Here is a 17141-nt window from a genome sequence, read left to right as displayed (position 1 = left end):
AGTGGTCCACGTGTCCAATATGTATTTGCCAAATTAGTTTTGTTGTCAAAACAGCTACCGTAGTCGAGGTAAATAACACCCTATGTTAAAAAAGGTCTGCTGTGATTTTGTTCACGAAGCAAATTAAATTGGGTGTGTGGTGGGTACTTCAATGACATATTTTAAGTATATTTGAAGGGATGACACCTTGAATCATAAACTGAAAGTTAAATCAACAAAGATATCGCGTATATCAAATAAAAAATTCGATTTTAAATGAGGTCGATCATTGCTTCTGGCAAAAGTGAATGAAAGCAGTGAATCTGTAAACTTTCTTTAGACTATTGATTTCATTTCGCTTCATGTTCAAAATTGATGAATTACAATATTTGCATGTTTATCCATATGTGATAAATTGAAAACTATTACTTTTATGCAAACTGATAACAGGTTAAGTGATTTCCTTAAATGTCTCTACAGTAAAGTATAATTTAGGGTGGTAGGTAATCAGTCTGTTCAGCCCAATAGAATTCTCTTTTGATCAAAGGGTGGCAAGGGTGGCCAAGTCATCTAAGGTGCCGAGATTCGCTGTGCAGAGTTGCGTCCCTTGGGCACGCCAGAATTCTATGATTGTGGTTTCGAATCTCGGTTCACCCCGATTATGTTTCTAGGTTTGTCAGCACTATACCCGTGCTCTTGGGTTTCACCGAAGTGGTAAACATGTGAGACAGGCATCACTTGGGGCTTTCCTCCCACATCAAGCTGACACGCCGTGATATAACTGGAATTCCTTCTGTTCAATGCAGCATTAAACCCAACTCACCCACTTTGTGTTCTCTAACTGAGGAGTAATCAATTTTTGTTAGGAGTAATATTCCCGACTTCTAAGTATGAAATAATATGGTTAATGATCTCCATGCATATGAATTAGCATGAACATTTTGATTGTGGATTAGTCACATACCATGTATATAGAGGGGGAAGAATCAGTCTCTCTCAAACAACACATAGAATGATCAACCCTGTCAAGACCCTGGGTCAGAATATGTCTGCAGAGACTGTTAGTCATCTAAGCCAAATAATGTGGGGATCAGGTTGTCAGGCTTTGTCACTGAATTTGTGGCACAGGGATATGCGGCATAAAACCAAACTGGAAACTTCAATCATCCTGATTTGAAAAGTACCAATCTCAGAAAAGGTTAAATCCTCTGAAGACAGACCAGCGGACATCCTTAAAACAAAGATGATGCTTTTGGGGATGTTAAGGATGAGGTTAGGTCAGCTGGGAAAACATCGGAATAGTTCATTCTTCAAACACTAACATGAAAACCGTTTTAAAAATGGAGGTTTTATTTGGGGTTGGATATGTTCAATGTTCCACGCTGGGAAGTTATTTGAGAGAGCTATATACTCATTGATCAAAGAAATTTTATGATAAAAGTTATAAAGGATACAAGGCAAAGTGGTCGTTAGTGAATGAGTGGTTGCCTTAGGTGCTGCATTTCGCTGGCAGGGTTGTGTCCCTTAGATGAGCCAGAAACCTGTCATGATGGGTTCGAATCCCAGAATTCTCATTTGGTCTCGGGCTAGTCAGTATCATACCTGTGCTTGTGGGTGTCACCTTGTTAAGTGTGTGATAATTAAGGGGAGGCTGGGTGCTAATTACGTCGACTACGGTATGTCTTGAGGACAGTTATTTGTATAGTAAAGCCTGTAGCAAAGTGTGTTCTATTCATCGTGTGACTTGCAGATTATGCCAACACATATTTTGAACATCTGCAACGAATGGGAAAGTCATTTGTGTGGACAATGTTCAGTACAGTGTTCAGCACAAGTCAGATGCTGCCAAGTTAGAAAGCTAAGCTTCAACATCATAGCCGTCTAGTCGTGTGAGGAAGTTAAAGAAACTGTGGATACAGTACAGTCAGTGTTGGCAGTCTGCCTTTTTATTACTGCTGAAAATGGCCAAACTATTAGAAGACTGTCCACTTTTGTTTAAAGTAAGTCAGTGTTGTGAGCATTTGGCATTCAATGGTTTTTTATGTCCAATATACAAAACAGTATACATTATATTACTCATTTAGTTAGCTTCTGTACAATGTTTTCATTAGATATTAGTGTTTCTTAACTTCTCTTCTTGTGAAAAGTAAAACTGATTTCCAATGTTGCATACATGATCATCAAGATTTGTGTTATTTCTAAAAACAATTATGGGTGAAGATTTGGTGAAGATAACTGTCAACTGTCATTTGAAAACAAGATTTTCTAGGACATCAATTGATAATAATTGAGTCAAAAGTGTACATTGATGAACAGAATTAATTTTAAATTTTACAAAAATAATCAATAAAATATCTTGACAGGAAATTAATAATTAAAAAAAAATATACATATATATCAAACATTGTTGGTGTAAATTGTAAAAGTTACTGGTATGAGCTAGGTTTAACAATAAGTGAAAATTGTTTCCAGCTTGCCCATTCTACAGTCACTGATTTTGTATGCAACATTGTAATCAGTATGATGGTGGCAGGAACAACAGCACAACTGAAGGTCAAACCATCATCTTTTTGTGTTTGAAACTTAACGATAAATATGCCCAGTTCTTGTATGTACCTTTTATTATTGACAGGTAAAACTTTACAAGTAAATTTTCAGAATGACTGAGGCTGTGGCTCGACTTCGAACACATTTTGTGGTTTTGACCGGACAGAGGTGGCTGAAAGTGCCTGGACACTGTCCACTGTAACCAGCATCTCCAGCTGTGAGTTGTGACTACTTCAGCGGGTCTGGAGATGATGTCGTTCCTCACGCTGTAGCTAGTCCCCCATCCCCTCCCTTTTGTACTGTACAGAACTTTCACCCAGCGTCTGTCTCACTCATCCTTACTTTCTTCGCCAGTGTCATGTATATTGATGAAGCTTTTTCTTCAATTAAAGGTGTTGATATTGATGATGTTTGTTTGTGTTTTGTGTTATACTAAGTGATATGGAATGTGAAGTATATTTGATGTGGGCTTGCCCAGTGGTTTAAGTGTTTGCTCGTCGTGCTGTTTCAGGGGGCACGGATGGCCTAGTCGTCAAAGGCACTATCCCTTGGGCATGCCAGAAACCAATGATTGTGGGTTCGAATCCCGGTTTGCCCTGATTATGTTTCTAGGTTTGTCAGCATCATACCTGTGCTTGTGGGTTTCACCGAAGTGGTTAACGTCTAAGACCTGCATCAAGCTGACATCCCGTGATATAACTGGAATACTGTTAAAAGCGGCGCTAAAGCCAACTCACTCACTCATGCTGTTTCACGGGTTGATCACGATCATAGTGTCCTCAACAGTGATGCAGCTTGTACCCAACTCACCCGCATAGGACGAAGAATCCTTAAACTGGTACATGTGAAGCAAAGTATGACTTAGGAAAAGGCACATTCTGGCCCAAATTTCAAAGTTGTGACAAAATTTGATATATTGGTACCGTATGAAAAATCTAAGACATGTTAAAAAAAATCAGCCTTTTTTATGTATTTTGTGTTTTTTTCAAACATGCATTGAAATCAAGTCCCATTTTCTCAGGCAAATGAATACATCTGGTTACTTTCATAATGGTGAGTGAATGTTTTCCTCACTTCTGAAATAATCTTGGGGCAGGGTTAGTGAAGGTCTTAGTGGTTAGGGTTAGTTAGTGGTTCAACACGCTGGTGGTCTGGGCACAAAACCAACCAAAAGCACTGTGTTATTTTAATTACATTCGGAACTGCATGCTTCGTCTTCATGCTTAGAAATGTCGTATCAGAGTGTAATATCTGATTTTAATGAGATTGGAAAGAACACAGATTCTCATGGCCTCTGACAATCATTAGGTGCTCATACTCAGATTTTGAGATTCGAACCAATGACTAAAAGATCCCGAAAGACAACTTTTCACATGGAGTTCATCTTCCCATGGCAAGGGAGTTAACTGACTACTAAGGTCCAGTTTCCTTGCTGAACTACGCTGAAATGTATTCGCTTGATTGTAGCCCCATCAGTGGCTATTACGAATTATGTCACTTCTATGTCCCCTATTGACCAATCAGATTCCATCTCTCTTATCACTTGCATTTGCTTCAGACAAAATGGTGGCTTCCAGTCAAGACAATCTGATCGATAATCAAGATCTGTATTTTAATAAAACGGGTCTGACCTCGCTAAAAGTGCATTAAATAATTTGAGCACCTTGATAGAAACATGAAAATATCTGTCAATGCCCAGTTGACGGTACAGATGCTTTGCAAATCCTGCAGTCGATCCAAATTTGCACAATGAAACGTTGTTTATGAACCGGACGTCTAGTTCAATTGGACTCTGCAAAGACTCGTTAGTCCAGCCAAAATGTAACTCCAGATTTTCAGCCTAATTCGGCAAGGGTGGAAACTGGACTTTTACAGTCAGATAACTCCCTTGCCTTGGGATGATGGAAGTTGTCTGCACCTTAAGACCACTGGACCACGCATGACTCTCCCACTTATGGCTCACTAAAAATAATAGCGATCAGCATGTCCTTCTGTCTATCAGTCTTCCTTTTCCGGAGCATTACTCCAAAACTGTTGAACATTAACCCACTGCCTGGGACCATTTGTAATGTTCATTCCTGGGTCCCCTCGGGACACTAAGAACAGGTGAAATAGTGTAAACGTCCCGTCCAAGATTACTGCACTTATATAGCAACTCCCATACATGTGTGTGTGGCTGCTTGTACTAGTCCGGACTGATGCCGATTTATAGTGCTAGCCCATGGAGATACCATGCCGCAGTTTAACATGAATACCCCATTCAGACACAGCATACTGACTCCGAGCCGACCTGTCCTTGTTTTAGCCTCTTAATGCCAGGTGCTAGACAGGGTAACAACAAGTACCATCTTTTAACCTCTTTTGGTATGATACGGCCGGGGATCAAACCCGCTCTCCGGGCGGACGCTCTACCATTAGACCACAGAGGCGGTCTCACCAAGGACAGACAACATAAGAGCTGACAGTGAAAATACAAGTTTTTATCTACACAATATACAAGTTCACTTTTTCTTTCTTGCTTTCTTTGATTTGTTCTTTCCTTTGGGCTTAACACTCTTTGACTTCATCTTGGAGCCCCCAGATCTTTTCTTCTTCTTATCAGCATTTCCACACTTTTGAAGTCTGTGAAAACAAAGCACAACTGAATTATGTACATGCAAGGGCGTTCATTATATTCCAGGGATGTGAGAAGGTTTTCTCGAAAAAAAGAGGAAACATCTAGTTTTTTAATACATCTGATTGCATTTTAAGCAATTTCCTTCAGTTTGGACAACATTCACGCCCAGAAATGTAATAAGTCAATGGCAAAAGTCAATAAGTCAAATAAACAAAGATGGCGGATGCAGTAAAATTTCGAAGTTAAATCAGTACTACCATGTCTGGGAGCAATACTGCCATAAACTTCACTATCCCCCATTCCCCAGACACAAGGACAACTGTCACAAGCGTGCAATGTCTGAATATTATTCAAACCTAGAGGAAGGTTTTACAACTAAAAGATTGTGCAAAAATGCCTCAATCAGTTCAAGAGAAAAACAAAGGTTTTAAGAAATGACCATTTAGAGAATCCAGTTGATATAATATCACATTGATATAATCTTGCCAAGGTATGCCTGAACAAACCTGTGGTTGATAGAGTGAGCACCAACTCACTGCTAGGTTTACAATGCGGGATCAGAGAGCCCCTTACAGAGATTATTCACTACTGGCAACCATAATGACCAACAAATCAGTGTTGAAGTTAATGGCAGTCCCTGTTTTGGGGCTTCCCACATTCAAATACTATAGACATGATAGAAGACATCCAGGAACCCCCTTAATTTCAAATACTGGTTTGGGTACAACTACAAACCAGTACAAAAATATGGAAACAATTAATCACAGATTTTATGATTAATTCCTTGGCTGGAAACTAGAACCAAACAATTATTCATAAATCAAACACATCACAAATAGACCCGTGAAGATGCGGGGTAGAATGGGTCTTCAGCAACCCATGCTTGCTGTAAAAGGCGACTATGCTTGTCGTAAGAGGCGACTGACGGGATTGGGTGGCCAGGCTCGCTGACTTGGTTAATGCGTGTCATCGTATTCCAATTGTGAGGAACGATGCTCATGATGTCAAACTCTGGATTGTCTGGTTCAGACTTGATTATTTACAGACCGCTGTCATATAGCTGGAATATTGCTGGGTGCGGCGTTAAACAACAAATAAATAAACAAACGTCACAAAGGCTTACTTCTTCTTGAGACGGGCCAGACTTTTATCTATCTTCTTGATGTTGGGTTGTTTCATTTCTGATTCTTCCTCTTCTTCACTATCATCTGCAGCCTGCAATGTTGGGATTCAGAATAAACATCAGATAGATATGGGCCATCAGTTAATGGCAACATCAAAAAATATTTTGTCATGGGCCTTGTACATGTTGTAGGCAACATGTAGAGTGAGTGTGTTTGGTTTAACGCAAGTTTGTACAGTATTTCATTGATATCACAGCGTATCAGCTTAACATGTTAATGTTTGAGGGATGCTGATGTGATGCAGATCTCAGATGTTTACCACTTTGCTGAAACCCACAAGCACGGGATGGTGCTGACAAACCAAGAATTTTAATCATATAAGTCTGGCATATCCAAGGGACACAACTCCGCTCAGCCTTTGCCAACTGAGCTACAACTAAAAATCTACCACAGAAAAGCAGTTAAAAGCAACAAAACTATAGAACATGTACACATTTTAAATAGAAAGAACCCCACAATTTACAAACAAGACACAATCACAATAAACTGTGCATAATAAACAAACCGAGTTATACTGTGTTTGCTTCCATTGAAAATGTGGCAGGTTCTAATCATTGTTATGCACATGGTTACTGTGCGAGTATATCTTTGTACAGAGAAACTATCAATCCAGAGCCCTTTTTGTCCAGACAACCAGCTTTCAGGATTTAAAATGAATTTGATTATTTCGCAGGAATCAAACGTTAAATAATGAAACAATATGAAGATTTACTATCAAATTCCCATCTCTGTTCTTTCTATAGACATGACAGTGAACAAAGTTGTAAAAAAACCCCAGAAAATTCATTATTTAATCAGGGATTTATGAGATGCACAAATGTGTGTCCAGTACGTACAATTGTTGAGATTGGGTGCCAAGATTTACAGTACAATAATAAATAAACAAACAAACAATGTGACGACATGACACCAGTGACCAAAATTCAGTGGGAAAACAAAAAGCTGTAGTTATAGATGATCACATGGCACCAGTGATCTAATTATGAACAAGAAATGAGAAACACCAGTTGTTAATCATACCAAATTCTGTCCCAGACGAAGTCCCCCCTCAGAGGAGAAGTCAACATCGGCGATGTCTGTGATGGTGACGGTGTGGTTGGGCAGATCAAACTCTGTGGCATCCACCAAGTGTTCCACCTCAGGCACCGTGAACACCCGCTGCTGATTCATCCTCGTCTTCATCATCTCTCGTGTCTACATGAACATGTTTCCATGGTTACTGCGTGGTATATCGATGTCAGACTTATGTCACAATCAGCTATATTCAAGCTACATCATTCATAACTACAGCATGAAAATAGTCCAGTCTAGGTCAGACCAACCAGTGGTTGATAGCATGAGTATACCTGCATGCCATCTTGGTATGATGACACAGGGATAGACACGGCCACTAATCCGTTCGCCCATTACTAGTAGCTAAATGGGCTTCACACAGTGTACCCATGTCAGGAATTGAACCAGGGTCTTCGGCATGACGAGCGAACTCTTTAACCACTAGGCTACCTGACCCCCGAGCATGGGTATGATGCTGACAAACCTAAAAAAAACCCATAATATTTGAACCCACGATCACAGGTTTCTTGTGCGCCCAAGGGACACAACTCTGCACAGCAAACTGCAGCGCCTAAGACGACTGAGCCACCCGTTTCCCCTTTTAAAAATACACATAGAGCTCTGATAAGCAGACCAACAGCAGAAAACACTATCAATAATAAAATTATCATGTTGATAAAACAAAATATTCTTTGAATACACAATGCCATTTAGAAAGTGGTCAAATGTAACAAATGTTATATTTGGGATAACACTTTCTTAGTAAAGTACAGATTCTCGTACTTTTTGGGGTGAGTCCCGTCCATGATCTAGGCTACCAGGTGTCGGACTTTCATTTTTTGTGGAAGCCTCGGTGGCGGAGAGGGTTAGATAGCTGACTTTGTGTGCTGGCAATTAGGTCCCGGACGGGACTCAACCCAAAAAAGTACGAGAATCTGTACTTTACTAAGAAAGTGTTATCCCAAATATAACATTAGTTATAAAATATTCTTCCTAAGGATAAAGACGATCCACTTCTCCATTTGTAACAAGTCCTGCAGCAAGAACACACCTGCTTCCTTAGCTCCTTCCTTTCTTCAGTCATCCTCTTCTTCACCTTCTCTTCATAATATTTCTTTCTCTCAGCTTTCCTCTTTCTGAATCCTGTCAGGTAGTCTCTGTAGATATGGGAAAATTAGGAAGTATCAACTATTGTTCACCAGATTAACTAGGAGTGTCTGTATTAGACATTTTAGAACCATTTTCCGAGGCAAGGGAGTTAACTGATTATAAAAGTCCAGTTCCCACCCTTGCTGAACTATGCTTGAATGTTATGCAGTGCCACCAGTGGCTAGTATGAGTTATTTCCCTTCCAAGTCCCTACAATCAGATTCCACCTATCATATTACTTGCAATCGCTTCACAGAAAATGGTAGCATTCAGTGAAGGCGTTCTGATCAATATTCAAGACCTAGATTGTAATAGAATGGGTCTTACCTCGCAAAGTGCATCAAATTACTTGAGAGCCATGACGAAAAATATGAAAAGATTTGGAAAATATCTGTTGATGCCGAGTGGACAGTACACATGCTTTGCAAGTCCTGCAATCGACCAAAATCTGCATTTCACTTTACGAACCGGATGTTAATTTCATTATGCGATTTTGATTGGACTATGCATAGCCTCTTTAGTCCAGCCAACACGTAACTCCGAAATTACAGCCAAGTTCAGGAAGGGTGGAATCTGGACTTTTCTAGTCAGCTAAGATGTTTCAGAACATGCCTAAGATAAACAACCATGGAGGTTAAACATGTTTAACACAAACTTGTTAATTAGTTGTCAGTCCAGCTGTACTGAACATGCAGAATTTCACACAAAATGCTGCAAATTTAACCTAGCAATAAGTATGGAATAAGTATTGCAATAAGTATTGTATCTTTGGGTAGGTATAACATTTGACCGCTGAAGATTCGGGGTAGAATAGGTCTTCAGCAAACCATGCTTGCCGTAAAAGGCGGCTTTGCTTGTCGTAAGAGGCGACTAACAGGATCTGGTGGTCAGGCTCGCTGACTTGGTTGAAGCATGTCATCGATCCCAATTGCGTGGATCGATGCTCATGATAATAATTACTTGATTGTCTGGTCCAGACTTGATTATTTAGAGACTGCCGTCATATTGCCGAGTGCGGTGTTAAATAACAAACCAAAAGGTATAACATTACCCCACTATGTTAAGTTTTAACCATAACCATGGGCTACGACTACCTACTGGCAAATACTGAGTGCCAGAGTGGAGTGTCAAACAGTGGTAGTCATTTCAGGTGCTATGGCTGACTTCACTAATGCAGTTGAGTGGCCACAACATTTCAGATTCCTGTGATGGGATTTAAACCACAGGTCTTCTAATCCCATTTTGGATGCCCTGTCAACTTGACCAAAGAGGTGAACGCCATCAGGAAGCTAACAAGGTGAGGAAGCTGACTGTGGAATGACTCCACGTCCTGCTACAAACTCCCCCGTCAACAGAAGGCACGTCTTGGGACACATACTTGTTACTGACACTCATTTTGCACAAATTTGATATGAACTTTCTCAAACCCATGGTGGGTGCCAGAGAAGCAACCATAAAATGTCTGATTTTCATGATGGATTTGAACCACAGACCTACCCTGTCCACATGACCAAAGAAGTTAGGATCGTCATCAAGCTGACAAGGTAAGGATGTAAGGAATTGTAATTCCTCCACACCATCAACACTCTCAAGGAGTATCTCTTCCACACAGAACCATTCAGCTCATCTACAACCATTATTAAATGTACCAATGTCCTAACTATACCATTCACCCCTGGAACATAATGGGACAATGCTGTTCAAGCACAGTCATATTGAGGTTTTACTTTTACCAGTTTACAAGACTCTGGCTTCAGGCCGGTGGTATGCTTAATTACTGCCCCACACTCAAACGCACTAAAGCATAGCAAGGCTGGACAGCTGCAGATCCAATTAGTGCCATCTACCTCTAATGCAGTCTTGTAGACTGCTTGGATAATGAGCAATGATCAAATTGTGCTGTGAAATTAGCATGATTAGACTCGATTCCAGAGCAATGTTTTTGTGACTACAGATTAAATTTCCTAAAGTGTATTATTCTTCTCTGGTTAATGATTCGGAAAATTGATGCTCGGCTGTTTGATGGTCCAGTGTAAACCAATCTCATTGAAATCAGATCTTAGTTCTCGTTACCGCTAAACAAAGATCTAAGGACACCCCATTTGGGGTCACGTCAGAACGACCTTTCATCCGACCAATCAGAGCGTCGCTTACCAGATCCTGAAAGTGACAGTCGGAATGTGATTTCTAATCATGCAGCCTCGAAAAAGTTAAAACAGGGTATTCCAAACGATAGTTACGGGCTTAACGACTGAATCTATACAATCTAGACCATATATTAGCCATTCGAGAACATTCTTTTGTTCAGGTTTCAAATTTTTAAGCGAGAATTTGTCAGAATATGTTGCTGTAACGCACGAGAAAGCTGCCTTCTGATTGGCTAATGTCGACTTCTTGTCAGTAATTCCATTGGTCGGTCAAAGTTTGCCAAAGCTCGTTCTGACGTGACTCGTAATGGGATGTCCTCAGATCTTTGTTTAGCGGCAGCGAGAACTAAGATCTGATTTTAATGAGATTGAGTGTAAACTCAACCACAGGAATATGTTGTGGTACACAAACAGATTTTGTTGAACCATATGGGTCGATGGGGTATTCTCATGGTTAAAGCATTCGCTAGTGATGCCAAATACCTGGGTTAATTACCCCACATGAGTACAATGCGTGAAATCCCTTCTGGCATCCCCGATGTGATATTACTGGATTATTGATAAAAGTAGTGTAAAACCATACTCACTCACTATCGAAACATAAGTATCCTATATGGCCGTATTTGTGTACAGTTATGTATTTATTGACACTTATTGATATAAGGGTCCATGATGATGATGATGTTTTAACCTACATATCTAAATAATCATGTGTGAATATACGAATCAGTTCTCATGAATTAAATGCACCACATACTGATGAGAATAATATCTGATAAAATCAACATGTTAATGATAAGCTAACCATACATGTCTTCACTCAAAATACGGTAATAGAATTCCGTGATTTTTCCAAAGAAACGCTCTCAACCTCTTCAAATAAACTTGACATGGAAATTGGGAGAATCTGATGATATTCATCGCACATGTAACCAGGGGGTGACTCTACCTCTTAGCTACAACTAAATGGCTCAGAACCATGAATCCAATTTTCCTAGCCGTGAGCTGTGATGCAAAGTATTGACCATTTGTGTTGACAGTGGTCTAGACTGCCGGACCCACTCACGCCTCTCGGCTACAATTATCCATGAACCGCATAACCCACACTCGAAAGGATAAGGACGGTCGTGTGTCATTCATTCCGTATTATTCACTTACGCCCTTGCTTTTTCGTCAAATACTAGAAAGTGTTTAGTTTTTCGATTCTTTGGCGCTTTGATTTTCTTCTTCGTGAAACCCATGCTTGTTGTTTGTTCCGGAAGTCAATTAAGGGCGACAACTCTTGTACCTTCCGTTGCAAATAAGTATTTTGTGAGAGCATCGATAGTAGTTACTTTGTGATGTTTGTGTGTTCGTATCACCATGTTCGTGTGACCAGGCGTCATTCTTTTTGCAAATAATATCAAATCTACTGTAAAATAATTCAAAGTTGGTGCACATAGAACACCCATTTCCAGGCAAAGGAGGAAATATACACCACATTTGAAACGACACAGCATGTCGCATCGTCAGGCAGACGACGTCATGGGAGCAAGAATGTACAGGGACGACCGATAAGGTGAGTATTTGACATATCGAGTTTTGATAAATGAGATATTTAACTGATGAAAATTACAACTTCATTCACCCAGTTTGCCCTCATGTCGACCCGGTTTAAAAAGGATAGCAATTCTTGTTATGTTGTTTGTCGCGAGCGGCGAAAAAAAGGATCGAGTGGTCAATCGGGGACTTGGTTAATTTCGTGCCATTGTACCCTGTATGTCTATCACCAGAGAGTACCCCCTGAGATCAGAGTCCACTATGTCTGTCATCAGAGAGTACACCCCGTGTGTCATCGGAGACTACACAATGTCATCAAAGTGCATCCCGTCTGTTATAAGAGAGTGCACCCTGTCTAACATCAGAGAGTACATTATGTTTGTCATAAGGGAGCACACCGTCATCAATGTACTCCCTATCTGTCACCAAAGTGCACCCTGTCTGTCATAAGGGAGTACGCCGTGTGTGTCATCAATGTACTCCCTGTCTGTCATCAAAGTCCACCCTGTCTGTCATAAGGGAGTACACCGTGTGTGTCATCAATGTACTCCCTGTCTGTCATCAAAGTCCACCCTGTCTGTCATAAGAGAGTACACCGTGTGTGTCATCAAAGTCCACCTTGTCTAACATCAGAGAGTACATTATGTTTGTCATAAGGGAGTACACCGTGTGTGTCATCAATGTACTCCCTGTCTGTCACCAAAGTGCACCCTGTCTGTCATAAGAGAGTACACCGTGTGTGTCATCAATGTACTCCCTGTCTGTCATCAAAGTGCATCCTGTCTGTCATAAGAGAGTACACCGTGTGTGTCATCAATGTACTCCCTGTCTGTCACCAAAGTGCATCCTGTCTGTCATAAGGGAGTACACCGTGTGTGTCATCAATGTACTCCCTGTCTGTCATCAAAGTCCACCCTGTCTGTCATAAGAGAGTACACCATGTGTGTCATCAATGTACTCCCGGTCTATCATCAAAGTCCACCCTGTCTGTCATAAGAGAGTACACCGTGTGTGTCATCAATGTACTCCCTGTATGTCATCAAAGTCCACCCTGTCTGTCATAAGGGAGTACACCGTGTGTGTCATCAATGTACTCCCTGTCTGTCATCAGAGTGCACCCTGTCTAACATCAGAGAGTACATTATGTTTGTCATAAGGGAGTACACCGTCATCAATGTACTCCCTATCTGTCACCAAAGTCCACCCTGTCTGTCATAAGAGAGTACACCGTGTGTGTCATCAATGTACTCCCTGTCTGTCATCAGAGTGCACCCTGTCTAACATCAGAGAGTACATTATGTTTGTCATAAGGGAGAACACCGTCATCAATGTACTCCCTATCTGTCAACAAAATGCACCCTGTCTGTCATAAGAGAGTACACCGTGTGTGTCATCAATGTACTCCCTGTCTGTCATCAGAGTACACCCTAAAATGTTAATCATATAAAAAACCGAACACGCTAATGTGAAAGAGGATGGGAAAGGCAAAGATCAAAGAATCCCGGCGAAATCAAATTCCGTTTCTCTTGTTTCTATTTTATCTAGCCAATTTCATTATTTTTCTTTCTATTTCTTTTATTTGGCGTTAATAGCCAATTAATCATATCCATCTCCGTGAGACATTTCAAAGATGTAAGAACGTCAATGGCGATAGTCTGCTAGACTAATAACGGAGCGCGTTGATGATGATGACGAAAGTGGCGGTAAATGTTACACTGATGTTCGAGTAAACATGGTAAAGGTCGGACACCAATAATTCAATATCTTCAAAGTCGTCTGTCATTTTTTTTGTTTCAAGACAAACAATTATTTTAATGAGATTCAGAAAAGAATAAAACCTGACGCAGACGTATTCTTTTCCAGTATTTTCTGGAACAAAAAAGTTCCCCCACCCCAAACCCGGCCGAGCCTCAACCAACACCCCTCCCCACAACCTCCAGCCCGCATCCCCAGAATATCACAAGGTAGGTCCCTTATCAGATACTCCGCAGTGATATTTTCTCGTTCAAACGGGGATCGACAGATGGGGCGTTGCGTCTTATTAATGAAGCATTTCGATGAACTCGTGAGGGGACACGGGTGGCTTCATACCGGCGTTTACCCAAACTCGCCCTCTCTATTCAGTGGGGCGGTCGGGTAGCCTAGTGGTTAAAGCGTTTGCTCGTCACGCCGAAGACCCGGGTTTGATTCCCGACATGGGTACAATGTGTGAAGCCCATTTCTGGTGCCCCTCGCCGTGATATTGCTGGAATATTACTAAAAGCGGCGTAAAACCATACTCACTCGCTCACTCTTTCAGTAGAATCTATGTTGTGGACGCGTCTGTGAAGATTCCGGGTCTAAATAGGTCCACAGCAATCTATGCTGGTCGTAGGAGGCGACTTATCATTAAGGGATCGGGTGATCAGGCTCGCTGACTTGGTTGATGAGGTGGCCTCATCACTCACAGGATTATCTGGTCCAGACTCTATTATTTACAGGGGTCATATAGGTGGAATATTGCTGAGTGCGGCATCAAACAACAAATAAACAAACAATCTTTATGTACGATACATACAGCGCAGGACAATAATGCAATATTTTATGCAATATTTTAATTTAATCCAACAATACTGAAACATAAAACATAAATTATAAAAATGAAATCCGATCTTGTACCTTTCTAACATGGCACATCATTTCAACATGTCACGAGCGACTATCTATAGTATGTCGATTTCAATTACCCCACCCCCTCAGTCCAAGGTCCCTCACCCCGTCTCACTGTTTCCCACAATAGCCGGATGCCAGAGTAACCAGGAAGTCATCGTCACAGTGAATAATGCCATCTCTCTCTGTCTCCACACTATAAATACACCACAGATGGGTCATGGCCTTTGTCTGTATGGCACTGGGAGTTTATATACTTACCACCAGGTCTGGTTTCCTGTGTCATCTATTTTATAGACATGTATATTAGTGTCTATCACATCGTGTGTCTATTTATATTAAAATGAATTGCAGTTATTAAATGTATACGTTATGAACTATTGAAGCTGTGGCAGTCGTATTGGTGCGAACGAAATCTTAACGCTTCCCTCGCATACGGCGAAACTCGTCCTAGACAAGACCCCTTTAATTCCGAACGAATAGTATCAGGAACGTCTCCCCTCCGTAGGGACCTGGATTAGAGTTAGACCCAGGGTCTAGATTTTTCAAAACCACTTTAGGGCTAAGATGATCTAAAAATTACCGTAACGAAAATGTAATGTAATATATTATATAACTCTAACATCGTAAGAATGTCATAGATCTTAAGATAGATACATACCTGTCACAAGTATAATTTACATCTTCTTCCAAGATGTTTTTGTCATAGATATATTTGATGATGATGATGGATTGATAAGAAAGCCATGATTTAGTTGGTTTGTTGTTTTACGCCGCACTCAGCAATATTCCAGCTATATGACGGCGGATATGAATATTCCGAGACAGAATTCGTCGTCTCCATGCGCTGGACTTATGGAGCTTTCCTCGCGCTATCAAATTCACTGTATATTTTTGTCGTAAGAGGCGACTTAATGGATCGGGTGGACAGGTTCGGTTGCCCCGGTTGATAGTGTGTCATCGTACCCCGACAGCGTGGTACTTTGCTCATAATACCAACCCCTGGTTTGTCTGATTTAGAACCGATTATATACAGGCCGTTGTCATATGGATAGATTATTACCGTGTGTGGTGAAACAACAAAAACAACTTAAAAAATAAAGAACCTCTACATGTCTACATGTACCGTGCCAGTGTTTCCTCAATCCAGACATTGTTAATTCGGGTTATTTCAACGAGAAGTTTTCTGAAAAGCATAGGGATGAGTGTATATAGGTCACGGCCTCCTACAGAATTGTTATCCTGATATTCAACACTTAACAGCTCCGAACATCCGCACTTGGCGATTCATGAGGCTATTATAATGAGTTATAAATAGTCACCAACACAACTATTAAATACACGTTTTATTCCAAGGAACTCGGCTTCCCAAACATGTATACAATGTCACACGACATTTTGAAGTGGTACGTGTACTGGATATTTGTAGTCTGTCGCCATAGAAATGTTGATTGATAAGTTCTGTGCCTCAAATAGAAGGGAAGGGTGTGTGTGTGTGTGTGTGTGTGTGTGTGTGTGTGTGTGTGTGTGTGTAACCTTATGGTTAAAGCGTTCGCTCGTCACGCCAAATTGGGTTCGATTCCCCACATGGGTACACTGTGTGAAGCCCATTTCTTCTCTCCCCCGCCGTGATATTGCTGGACTATTGCTAAAAGCGGCGTAAAACCTTACTCACTCACTCACATATAGAAGGAATTTTGTGACCATGTATTGGCACTTTCAGTTTGTCCATTTTCCAAAGGTCACAGACCTCTGCTTAGTTTACTGACTTGTCACATCGAAACAGTTTGCTCAGCTGACTCAAGTGTTTGTGGATATACCTCTATGACATCATGTAATGTTCACAACAAAGAACTCCTCTATTATGCAATTCCTTCTTTGTGAGACTCATGGCTTATCAAGCAACTCTAGTCAGTTTGGCTGGAGAGGCCCAGTTTTCTAAGACGCCGTAATTCGTTGTGCAGAGTTGCGTTTTGGGCACGACAGTTGTTAACCGTTGGTTCGAATCCCAGTTTCCCCTTGATCATGATTCTTGGTTATGCCTCAGTCAAAACTGCAACGGTCGCCGGACGATGTAGGGGCATCGGTGGGTTTCACCGGGTTTCACCGATTTCGCCGTCGAAATTGCTGCAATTGCTGTATCGCATTTCAGTTTGTGAATTTGTGTCACAGATCCATTAACGATTGGGGTGTGGACCACCGGTCGCCGCATGAAAAAGAGTCCGAGTTATTTTCTTCCGATGTGTCCACTGGGGTCTTCCCGATGTCAAAAACATG

At 41.0% G+C, this 17141-nt stretch overlaps 1 protein-coding gene across 1 annotated transcript; it reads right to left on the bottom strand.

Moving 5' to 3' along the window:
• Window positions 1–5016: 5016 nt before the first annotated feature.
• LOC139469070 (nucleolar protein 12-like) lies at window positions 5017–11937 on the bottom strand. Its single transcript, XM_071251197.1, has 5 exons — window positions 11835–11937; window positions 8432–8537; window positions 7348–7521; window positions 6267–6358; window positions 5017–5148 (listed from the first exon to the last, which is right to left on the bottom strand). The coding sequence occupies exons 1-5, from the start codon at window positions 11915–11917 to the stop codon at window positions 5028–5030; spliced, it is 576 nt and encodes a 191-aa protein (XP_071107298.1). The 5' UTR covers window positions 11918–11937; the 3' UTR covers window positions 5017–5027.
• Window positions 11938–17141: the final 5204 nt, after the last annotated feature.

This window comes from Haliotis cracherodii, unplaced genomic scaffold (assembly GCF_022045235.1).
Source record: "Haliotis cracherodii isolate W230 unplaced genomic scaffold, xgHalCrac1.p SCAF_2, whole genome shotgun sequence".
In the NCBI taxonomy this organism is placed as follows: domain Eukaryota; kingdom Metazoa; phylum Mollusca; class Gastropoda; order Lepetellida; family Haliotidae; genus Haliotis; species Haliotis cracherodii.
The sequence above is the reverse complement of the archived record's forward strand: the minus strand, read 5'-3'. Positions and strand labels throughout refer to the sequence as shown.